The 11,609-nt window shown below is 43.3% G+C and overlaps 2 protein-coding genes across 2 annotated transcripts; both read right to left on the bottom strand.

Moving 5' to 3' along the window:
* Nucleotides 1-170: 170 nt before the first annotated feature.
* On the bottom strand, nt 171-2,682 carry calhm3 (calcium homeostasis modulator 3). The gene is made up of 4 exons (XM_003963623.3): nt 2,083-2,682; nt 1,828-1,955; nt 1,631-1,758; nt 171-1,087 (listed from the first exon to the last, which is right to left on the bottom strand). Exons 1-4 carry the CDS (start codon nt 2,367-2,369, stop codon nt 641-643), a joined length of 990 nt encoding a protein of 329 aa, XP_003963672.1. The 5' UTR covers nt 2,370-2,682; the 3' UTR covers nt 171-640.
* A 1,024-nt stretch (nt 2,683-3,706) lies between these two features.
* On the bottom strand, nt 3,707-10,580 carry hells (helicase, lymphoid specific). Its single transcript, XM_011602831.2, has 23 exons — nt 10,225-10,580; nt 9,662-9,762; nt 9,368-9,477; nt 9,095-9,217; nt 8,846-8,887; nt 8,740-8,773; nt 8,554-8,612; nt 8,431-8,472; nt 8,073-8,300; nt 7,706-7,888; nt 7,464-7,607; nt 7,095-7,291; nt 6,884-6,977; nt 6,480-6,641; nt 6,077-6,219; nt 5,840-5,984; nt 5,667-5,750; nt 5,463-5,582; nt 5,163-5,279; nt 4,888-5,047; nt 4,676-4,772; nt 4,514-4,590; nt 3,707-4,124 (listed from the first exon to the last, which is right to left on the bottom strand). Exons 1-23 carry the CDS (start codon nt 10,230-10,232, stop codon nt 4,036-4,038), a joined length of 2,559 nt encoding a protein of 852 aa, XP_011601133.1. The 5' UTR covers nt 10,233-10,580; the 3' UTR covers nt 3,707-4,035.
* Between the last annotated feature and the right edge of the window lie 1,029 nt (nt 10,581-11,609).

The following is an 11,609-nucleotide window of genomic DNA, read 5'->3' as shown; positions in this document are numbered from 1 at the left end:
GAATCAGAAGAGCATCTAAAAATAGAATGTTCAAAGTGATTAACATTATTGTCTCTGAACTCAAACTGGGGAACTAAACATGAGAACTCAAACAGAAATGACATAAATTACAGTGAAAAACAGTATCCTGGCAACACTGTACCCAGTAGCAGTAGTTAGTAGCAGTACAGTAGCTACTGTACCCAGTAGCAGTAGTTAGTTCAGTACAGTAGCCACTGTACCCAGTAGCAGTAGTTAGTTCAGTACAGTAGCCACTGTACCCAGTAGCAGTAGTACCCAGGCCGAGTGGGTGAGCTCCATATCCACAATCTGTATGCAAAATAGGTCAATCCTCATGTAGTCAAATGAGGCTCAAAACAGGCTGCGCTCTAACAACCACCTGACGGACTCAGGATTCGGATACAACATTCCAACATTCCATCAGTACCATCATTCCAAGGATTTAACATTTTTTTTATATCCAAAGGAGAAATTCAACAAATGAATCTCCACAGATATGATGCTGCTAAATGAGTTGATAAGATTGTGGCCATACTGTCACCTGTATGTTCATATTTACTGTAAGATCTCTATTATATCTCTATTTAAAAATGAAGTAAAACTTTTGTTCTATATAGTTACTTTATAGGCAGGTAGACATCTATACATCAGAGTATAAACTCTTGCCGTTACCATCCTCCCATGTGACACATGTCCTGGGTCTGTAGGCCATCCTGGTCACGTCCAGTTCGGGTTTACTGAAGTACCACTTGTTGAGCAGCTGGTTCATTTGGTCCTGCTTTGAAATCCCATGAAGCCTGTCATCTTCTTCCTCCCCCTCTTCCTGGGCACATCTGAAATTCAGTGGGTGGGGAAGATGGAGGACAGTGTCCTCCCTCATGTCTTCAAAAAACTGCACCACGCACTTCCGTGCAAAATCGCGAGCGTGCAGGACACAGGTTTCATCAAAGAGCTTCTGTTCCACGTCGAGGTAGTTGCTCCAATAACGGGTCTGAAGGAAGCTTCCGTGATCCTCGAAGCAGGGCTTGAGGAGGCGCCCCAGTGCTCCCAGCACTATGAGAAAGAGAAGGATGGACCAGCCAATCGCCTTAGCAGGGTGAGAAAAGGGGTAAAGTCAACAAACGCTGTAGGTCCAAGGTTGCAGTTATTGTTACAATCCAGTCTGTCAGCGGTACCAATTGTTCTTGTTCCTCTCGTGGTGAACAAGTATGGCAGCTTTTCTTTTACAAACACTTCTGTTGCTGCAGTCATGTGTTTGCCTCAAACCCTTCTTTCCCTTTAAACCTCCCTGAAATAAATGCACAGTTGTGATGGAACCCAGGTGTTCCCGGGCTAATGCTCCTAACCCACATGCAATCAATGCATCTGCCTGGTAGGAAGGACTTTTCCAGATGAGCAAACTAAAGTTTCCTTCCTTCAATAGGGGAAATCGCAGCGGAAGCTGAAGACGTCCAGCCATGTCAGTGAAGACGTTGCAAATAAATTAAGAATAAAGTGTGTTAAATGGGTGGAATCATGAGAGTAGCGGAGGACCCTCCTTTAATGTTGTCTAATCAAACCAATCAGCTGAGATCTGGGCTGGTGCTTCAGAAAACAAAGCAGGGAGTGTTCCCTCTCACCTCATACTTACTTGTGAGTAGCAGCGAACATAGCGAGACACTGCTTTGCGGAAAGAGCTGTTTCTAAAAATGATGTCTTCCTTGCAGGGCACTTTGGCCATCATTTTGACCACATCCAGACCTGTATTGTTGGGTTGACCTGTGGAAACAAACCCACATCATACGTTGAACCGTCTGGACAACTGTTGGCAGAGTATGCTTGCAGTACCAGAGAAGAGTGTCGGGTCCACGCTGATACTGAAGGCGCAGATGAAGACCTTCCCATCAAGCAGGGTGACCAGGATCCACACCAAAGGTGCTAGAAGGGCCCTCTGGATCATGGCAGAGAAGAGGTACCTGCAGTAAGACAAAAGCAACATCATTCTCACATCAAACATTCCTTAAAATAGATTCATTTGACAATCACCCAACTCCAAACTGCCACAAATAAAAGCCACCAAAATAAGCAACTTTTTTGACTCACTTCACCACCGCAGGGTTTTTAGATCGGTTCCCAAGGGGCCTCATCCACTCGTCCATCATGACGCCCGTGTGTCGGTTGACCAGAACCCCCAGGAAGAAAAGTATGATCGGTGGGACAATCATCACTCCCAGAGAGTAGAGCTTGTTGTACTGAGGAAGACACGGGCAGTTAAAGTCAAAGCTGGTGTAGAGCTTGACGCTGACCAGAGCCAGGATGATGCAGATCCCATTGGAGATGGACTCAGAGTTGGACTGGAAGTACTGCAGAACTATCTTTAGACGCTCCATGTTAACTGTCCTGTAGGTGCAGAACGTGCGAGAGCTGGAGAGGTAAAAATCCTGAGAAGGAGCCGCAGCGATCACCGACAGAATGCAAAAACACACCTGAGCTGGTGACGGAGACACACCCAGTCTGCTGGGGAAGCAGCACGGCCGTCACAATAGGAACTCCACTTCCTGACAGCATTGTGTCACCGCCGAGTTGAAAACATCAAAGCTGCAGCCAGTCAAACTTCCCCCCGTGTTTGGCCGCAATCAGGACCTTTATTTACACAAGCAGGATCCAGTTACACACTATGGAAATAAAACAGATCATCATCAATCCTAAGGCAGTCTATGAAATCAAGAATTGTTAACGACCTACAATAAGACTTGTAGTACTTTTACGTGTTCAGTGATCTGCTGCAAAGGCTAATATGTCTTGTATTTATTCATGATTTGACACTGGTGACAGCAGGTCTGATGACTGTAGACCCAGTGCACGAGCATAGGCTTGTCATGCTAAGCTAATGCATTTAACATTGGTCTCTGGCTTCATTAATGTACACAAACACACGAGATATGAAACCAGGCCATGCCAGAGCAGCGACTCCTCGCAGCACACAGGTTTGTTTAGGCTGTACATTAAAATGTGAGTGCATTGAACTGTGGGTGCAGCCTTTACAAACCACACTTGTTTAGCAAAACCCGGCTTTCTCATCTTCTTGATGACGTCCGTAAATGGGCCTAAATGTTCTCCTTTTCTGTTTTTCTTTGTGTCACCTTGAATGTGATGTCAGGGTTTTGTGCAATGCATATGGAGGTGGCATTAAGGTTAGCATTTTAACGTTGCATCTGTACGAAAAAGTCCAACGTATTAAGCAATTAAAGCAATGAGGCACACATCCTGGAAAAGTGCCCCAGGAAAGAAATATATTTTATCCCTCCATTACATGATTTGAACATGGAGCCTTGTATAAAACTGCAGTGCTGTAAAGTCTAATTAAGAGCATTAACTGTTTGCTAAAAAATGTAAAACAGCTCATAGCTTTAAACTATATGATAAAAATATATTATATAATTATATATATAGTATATATATATTATTTACAAAATATATAGTTTTATGGTGTAATCATTCAAAGTGTTAATGTGAATTTAGAAGGCTGTTTATACAGAACAGTTTTGACGGTGTAGCCTAACTTGTTTTTAAGTTTTATTTTATTTTGTGTTCAAAGAGATGTTTTCTTTTCTTTGGTCTAGCTCATAAAGCAGTGGTCATTAGTATCAGTCAGGAGTACATTTTGACCAAGTTTTAATGGGATACAGTTTGTTGGGCTACGAGCATGAAGAGGACAACGGCTGGATATATTTACTAAAGGATGGAACCATTTTATTCAATAGTCAGAAGAAAAGAGAAAGTCAGAAAAGAGATTTACAAGTAAAGATTCAACACAACAGGAGTGAAAACTACATGGAAAAGCACCATAATTCTTTTCATGGCTGCAAACATGTCACAGAGAATGGAGAATCCTAAATGAAGAATCAAAGTAATTTTCTCTATGAAAATGATCATTGCCTAATAATGTCAGTCAGGTCTTGGGGAAGGTGAATCGCACAGCCTTGAAGACAACGGAACAAAGCTTGGGAAGAACTCAGTGATTGACAGCTTGTTGAAGCTTCTTCCGTCAGCATGTCAGGTCAGGCGGATTTCTGAAGACTCGTCGGTGTCGATTATTCTGAACACTCCAACCTTCGCCTGCTTTGTGCTCTTCTTTGCGTTCTCTGAAAATGTAAATGTGGGTTAAAGTCAACATTAGGGACGAATCATAGTCAACGAAATCACCTTTCAAAGGTGTCGCAGGTTTAGTTTAATTCATTTACTATTTTTTGGGGGGGAAAGACGAGCCAGAAATCTGTGCACATTGTTTCTATCCACTTTTATTGAAAATTAGTTTATAAAACTTGTAGTGACTCAATATCTCCAGCATTTATGTCATGAGTTTTTGTCAAGATTCTTCACAAAACTGTAATTATAACAAGAATTTTGGCTCTTTTCAGACCTGCATTTGTTCCCATAACTATTGCTGCAGCCTCATAACTAAATGATAATTAAAGGGATTAAATATGTGCCAGCAGCTCTGAACAACATTAAAAACGGGGCATCTTCTCACCCAGCAGGTCGGTGCGATCCAGCAGAGTCTCCAGGTCCTTGTCGCTGATCACCTTCCCCTTCGACACTTTCATTTCACTGTCGGAACAGTTAGAACCGCGTTACTCTCTGGAAAAACGCTTTAGCTTTTCCATAAAGGGTTCAAAATTGGAGCATTTCGCACCACTCGGAGCGTCTGGTCTTCAGCAACTCCATCAGCTCGTTGAGATCGATACCATTTTTGGATTGGTTCAGCTCCGACTTCCCACCTTTGAACTTGTCTGGTGAGGAAATGAGCAAAGTAAAGTAAATGTCTGAGGACGGCGGCGCAACACGAATCAGACACTGATCACGCCAACGGGCATTTTTCCCTCTGACAAATGTGAAGCGGCTCACTCTTGTGGATGACCATTTGCTCCAACTTTCTCTTGTTGGAGGCCCTCTCCAGTATTTTCTGGTCGATGGTGTTAGCCGTGACCAGGCGATACACCACGACCGGTTTGGTCTGGCCGATGCGGTGACACCGGTCCTGGGCCTGCAGGTCTGCCTGAGGGTTCTGACAGAGGAGCAAAACACACTTTCATTAAACAGTCAAACTATTTTAGAAACTCTGGGTTCGTTATCAGACTGTTATCTATGCAGACGGACAGCCAGACGGGATCGGCACCCACCCAATCACTGTCAAAGATGATAACCGTGTCCGCTGCCGTCAGGTTGATTCCAAGTCCTCCTGCTCTGGTGCTCAACAGGAACAGGAACACTTGGGGGTCGTTAGAAAATTTTGTGATCTGTGAAGGACAAAGCAGCAGTGATGCAACAATAAGGATAACAGTCGGGACAAAGATGACAATTATGTGGTTCATTAAGTTCGTACGACATCACATAAATTAAAACATTCCGAAAAAATTGACAGCTTCAGTGAAGCGACTGCCGCCCATCTGTAGGAGTCATGGCTTGTTTTGTGCGCTCACATTTTCTTCTCTGTCAGCGAACGACATGCTTCCGTCCAGTCGGCTGTACTGGAAGCCCCTCAGGAAACAGTAATCCATCAAAATGTCCAAGATGGACGTCATCTGACTGAAGATGAGAACCTAGAGAACGAGGATCACGTCACACGTTAGCCGCTCATCATCGACTGTGAGGATGATGACGATGCTCTTCTGATGTGCAGTTACTTTATGTCCTCGTCGCTTCAGAGCCGGCAGCATTCGGTCCAGAATGAGAAATTTCCCAGAGCTTTGCACCAGCTGTTCATCGATCTGCAGAGATTTGAAAGGCACACGGGGGGGTAAACACCAGCGGAGCGTGTGACGACCCACATCGGCAGAGGGAAAGTTAAGCAGGTGACCTTGAACTGCTGTGTGACGGGGTCCAGGGGGTACGCCACAAGGTAGGGGTGGTTGCAACATCTCTTCAGCAGCATGAGAATATTCTGCAGCTTCATGTTGATTTGAGCATCTAGCGGGCTCTGGACCTGCAGTACTGAAGGGGAGCTGGGGACCACGGGAGCGCAGGTTCGCGTGAAAGGAGGACCGAACATTCTCCCCAACACCCCACAAAACAAATTAAAGTGTGCGGCGCTCACCTCTGCTCATGCTCCTTACGGACGTCTTCTAGGTACTTCTCCAGGTCACGCGGTGTGTCTTCATCCGTTTCTTTATAGCTCACCACTTTTCGGTTGCGTCGTTTGGGCCTGCCGCTCGGTGTCAGATCAGCAGGTCGCTCCTCCTAAATAAACAATGATAATAAACAAGATACAGCACATTTCTGTCACTGCAATGATGGAAGCTAATGTTTCCAGGAGAGTTTTTTAGCAGCACTTTCTTCAATCAGGTAAAAGTTTCACAAATCGACCAGTTTATTTTCCATTATTCCTCTGCACTCTCAGATGTCTGGCTGGGAATAAACCAGTCAGCCACGTGTATTTTGCAGAGACAACATCAAACACTTCAGACACACATCGATGGTGCTGTGATACACAGCATTACCTTTTCCATGCCCAGCATCTTGGCGATCGTTTTGTTAACTACCGCGGTGTAAAGAGCCTCTTGTTTGGCTGTCAGAGGAGCGTAAACAACAATCTCCTTCTTAGGAGGAACCTCAAGGGCCACGTCTGTCTTCAGCCTCCTCAGCAAGAATGGCGTCAAGATCTGAAATAGCAATAAGAGTCGTTTATTAAACCGAGCAAGCTTCAGCACAGAAAATGGATTTTTGTGACTTCTGTGTCAGTGCAGTTTAGGGAATCTTAAATCAGGCAATCAGGCCAAACCAGGCCAGGCCAGAGAGGCCAAACAAGCAATAATTAGTTTAGGCTTTCATCAAAAGCACACATCTCGCGCTTTAATGAGGGTTTCAATGGCTGTGCAACAGCGGCGCTGGCCTGAGAACTGACCTGGTGCAGCATGCTCAGAATGTTCTGCTCACGCTCCGCAGCCACCACATTCTCTGCCTCGCTGATGGAGTCGATGTCAAACCACAATTCGAAGCTACAGCACAAAGACAACAACCAAAGCAGGTACAGCTTAATAATCAACAACAACACAGCCCCGTTGAGAGATGAAGGCAATCGGTCACCGATGACCACCGGATGCTCGTCTTCGTACCTCTTAAGGTCATCAAAAACCTCCGGCAGCAGGAAGTTGAGGAGGGACCAGAGCTCAGCCAGGTTGTTCTGTAGCGGTGTGCCCGTCAGCAGCAACTTGTTGTCAGTGGGCAGCCGCTTCAGCTCCCTCACCAACCGACAGTTGAGGTTTTTGATCCTGTGGCCTTCGTCTACAATTAAGTACTTCCACTGGAAGCGCTGGACACGAGACAAATGTTGGTTGTTTTGTGGATCAAACCATGAAGCAAATGCATTAATAAATCAGGGATACAGGTATAAAATCATGCACTAAAGCACAGACTATTGCAGCAGCCCCAAAAAAACCATATATATTAGTGTGTTCATCCCATTGGCTGAGCTGGAATCTCACCTGTAGGAATTTTCTGTCGATCATGGAGATCTCAAAGGAGGTGACAACGACAGGACACGTGCTGAGGGGCCCCTGAGGCCTGCGGATCTGCTTCATTAGCTTGGCCCGCTCGGCCTGGGAGCCATGATAAAGCAGCACAGACACCTGGGACAAACACAGGAGACAAGACAGTCAAGCTTTGGCATGGCTTCCCAGTGGTGCCAGGCTGAAGAGCACAAGGGTTCAGAGGCACATGCGCTCACCTCAGGTGTGAATCGCTTGAATTCGCTGATCCAGTTGGGCAGCGTGGACAAGGGGGCCACGACCAGGAAGGGGCCCATGACTTTCCTTTCTATCATCATGGCGATGTGAGCGATGCACTGGATGGTCTTTCCCAGTCCCATCTCATCAGCCAGAATTCCATTGATGCCATTTTCCCACAACATCTGCAGTCACACAGGACACGAGAGGGATTATTAACTGGCTTGAAAGGGAAAAGTCCAACAAAGATAGAAAGGATTCGATCAGATTTTTGCCCTTTAAAAAGGTCCAAGTGTCCAATTTAGCTAAAAAGTAGCACAATAAAACAGCAAAGTGAAGAAGGCACTCAGACAACAACGCCATACTGACCCTCAGCCATTCGATGCCCTCAATCTGGTACCACCTCATCACGCCTCCAGTGAAAAGCTGTGGCTGCTGGGCAGGAACCGGCTCGCCGTTAACCTTCCTGTGAGGGTCCAAAAGATGCTTGGCATTGTCCCGCACCGTCTCTGAAAGGCGGTTCTTGATGTCTTGGTTGGAGTCGCTCATCTTCTCGATATCCTCGGCCTCTATTTTCTTTGAGGCCCGAGCTTCTTCCTAACATCAGAGGGGCAGTTTATTATGTTGCAAGTTCATCGATATTCAGTTGAACTGATGCATCCCTCTGCAAAATGTCTTTACGGCTTTTCCACACAGAAAAGAACATTGAAAGAAAATGAGCCACTACCGTCTCTGCTGCTTTGGCTTTCTTAGCTTGGGACATGATCTCCTGAAAGGCACAAATCAACCGATGTGAGAAACTCCCTGAACAAGAGCTATCCTAAAGAAATAAAGCTGCCAAATCCTTTACCTCTTTTGACATCACATCTGATATTTTGTAGTCGTCGTTCCTCTTTCTTTTCCTTTTGTCTGTTTGAACAGAGGAAGAAGTCAAACTTCACATTCACTTACAAAAGGAAAAAGATAACAGCAACAACAACAACAACAATAATAATAATAATAATAATAATAATAATAATAATAATAATAATAATACCTTTCTCCAAGTCAGCATTATTTTTCACCGGTGCCTAAATTGAAAAACATGCATAACTACACGATTCTTTCATAAATAAAGTCATTTTCTCTGAAATCTGCCTCACCTTCTTGGCCTTCTTGTCAGTTTTCTCCTTCTTGACTTTTTCCTGAATGCAACAGAACGAAGCACGTTGAGTGATCGAGCGGCGCCGCGGAGGGACAGAATTAGAATTAGAATCAGGTTTATTGCCATTGTACATGTAATACACAGTATTACACAAGCTAGGAATTTGTCCTGGTGTGACGCTGCGACATTCAACATAAAAAAGACAACATTAGAATAAGATAAATAAAATCTTGTAGATGTGGCGTACCTCGTTTTGTTGTTGCTCCATTTTAGTCAGGAGGAACTTAGAATAAATGTTGCTCTTTTGAAGAAGGTGCTGCAGCCTCTTGTAGCGCATCTCATGAGAGTCCCTCTCCCAAGACTCACGCGCCTAATGGTGAGGGTGGATTAAAGAAAGAACGAGACAGGGATCAGTTCTCATTAAAGTATCTTTTTAAAACTATAGTTGTTTTTTTTAAATAGTTAACACACCCCTGGAGCAGGCTGATGGAGAAATGAGCTGGATTAGTGAGTGACAAACCTTTATCATCATCTCCTGCTCCTCTCGCTCCCTTTCTTCCATCAGCTGTTTTTCCTCCTCTTCCATCTCCTTCGTGATGACAACTTCAGAAGCAGCAAAGTTTGCACTGGCTTTTTGAAAAGAAATAAGAGGTACTTCTAAGCCTTCAACAGCTGACGCTTCCATTATGGAAAGAGACATTTGGACTTTTCGGTTTAAAAGTTGATTTATAAACCTGACTTTTCACCCATGATGGGAACAAATCACACCCTTCAGGAAGCTCCCGTGGGGCCCCTGATATCGTAGGGGACTGACCTTTTAAAGCCCCGCTGGTCTCCATGGCTGTACCAAGCGGCTCCTCTGGTTCATCTGGTTTGGGGCAGCTAGGAGAGGAACTGCGATTTTCCTCGTTCACACTGTCAACATTAAAAAGGACAGAAATCTAAAGCGACCCGGCTGGACAGACAGAATTAGAAAAAGAATTAAAGTCCAAATTTCAGCTCTAATTCAAAGGGACTTTAAATTCCAGGTTCTTTCTGTCTGTAGCATAACTCAAACATTTAAGAACAGATTTTCATTAATTTTTCCAGGAGCGTTGATAATGCACAAAGGAACCGCTCATTTTGGTGATGTTCCGCTGGGTCAACTTTGATCTTTCAAATAAGCCTAATGTGGCTTTTTTGAGCTGAAAATGAGTTAAACTTCATAAGAGAAGCGTTTTTATCTTAGACATATGAACGTGTATGAATATGTGTGTGTTGGCATGCGTGTGTGTCGTGTCCCATGTGGATACTTTTAACGAAAAGGTGCATTTATGTGGGTAATTAACAGATTTTGTGCAAAGTCGCAACATTTAACATACCTAATGAATAACTTACCAGCTCATTTCTGCAAACAGTCACGGTTGGTGATGATTTTGAGGCAATTAAGGGTCTCTTAGTCAAGAGAATGCGCCTATTTCTGTCGGTAAAAGAAAATTATCCAAGTTAAATAAAACGGTTACGAAACCCGGTGGTACCAGTCATGGACATAACCGGTAAATATTGACTAAAGTAGTGTCCGGTGAGCGTAAGCGACCTCTGCTATCAATTGTAAAACAAAAAACGACTGTCTATTTTAAAACTCTGCGACAGTGTAAAGAAAATCTAGTTTTAATTTCAGGTTGATAGGAACACCGCAAACAGTTTGTCGGCAATAAAGTTGAGCACACGGGAGCGCTGATAAGTCATGTATGTCCGGGAAAAAAACCTTCAAAATAAAACAAATATGGCACGAATATCACTGAAGAAGGTTCTTTCGACACGCCTTAACTACCTTTTATTGTGAAGGAAACATCATTTCCGTCACTCATTTCCTTTGTGAATTTAGCTCTTGACACAGTTGAGAGAAGGGGTTGTTGTAGGCGGGACTTTTAAATTCGCGCCAATACGGACCAAACTATTTCCTAAAATAGGGGGCGATAAATGATTGAAGCGTAAAGTAATGGGCTATATAAGAGATCAATGCAAATGTTGTAGTCGAGTTAAGATAAATAACATAATTAAAACGGAAAACAATTAGGTACAGATTGCAAATCATTTCAAATATAAACAATAGATCAGCAGAATTTCCCAGCACCCCTCTAAATGGCAAAGAACAAGACACCTAATCTGATATTTCCCGCGATTGGAAACAGGAAACTTCATGTCCGGCCAAGAGAGTAGATCTGGTGGTTATAAAGACTTGAAAAGACTACATTTTCTTTACTATAGTCTGAACAAGAAGCTGTTTTATCTTAATTTTAGCTAAAGTGGTTGTCATGGTGACTACAAAAGAAAATTAGTAATAATGAACCCTCCAACTAAAATCTAGTCACACACACAGTTTTGTTGTGACCTTGTTTTTCTTTATCACTATCATTAGTAAAGGATATTGATCTTATGATAAATCTGATCAATTTAATCAATATATGTTTCAAAACACACTAGAGACATTTCATGACATTACCATGGCAACAGAAACCGTCTTGAAATATGTTGTTTTTAAATCTTCCCCAAAATACTTATGAAATGTTTCAGGGTTTAACTCAAGGTTAATGGTGCATTTGCAATAAAACAAAATACTAATTTATTTTTGCGGTGTTTTTCTCTACCAGTGTTTGAAAATGCATTACTTTGACACAGAATAATCAAATTTGTTAAATAATACTAGAAAATTTGGTTTTGAAAACACTTGTCAAGCCATATTCTCTTTTTACAGAACCTTTATATAGAACCTAAAGCGG

This window comes from Takifugu rubripes, chromosome 4 (genome assembly GCF_901000725.2).
Source record: "Takifugu rubripes chromosome 4, fTakRub1.2, whole genome shotgun sequence".
Lineage (NCBI taxonomy): Eukaryota > Metazoa > Chordata > Actinopteri > Tetraodontiformes > Tetraodontidae > Takifugu > Takifugu rubripes.
Note: the sequence above shows the minus strand (reverse complement) of the source record. Positions and strands in the feature narration are given on the sequence as shown.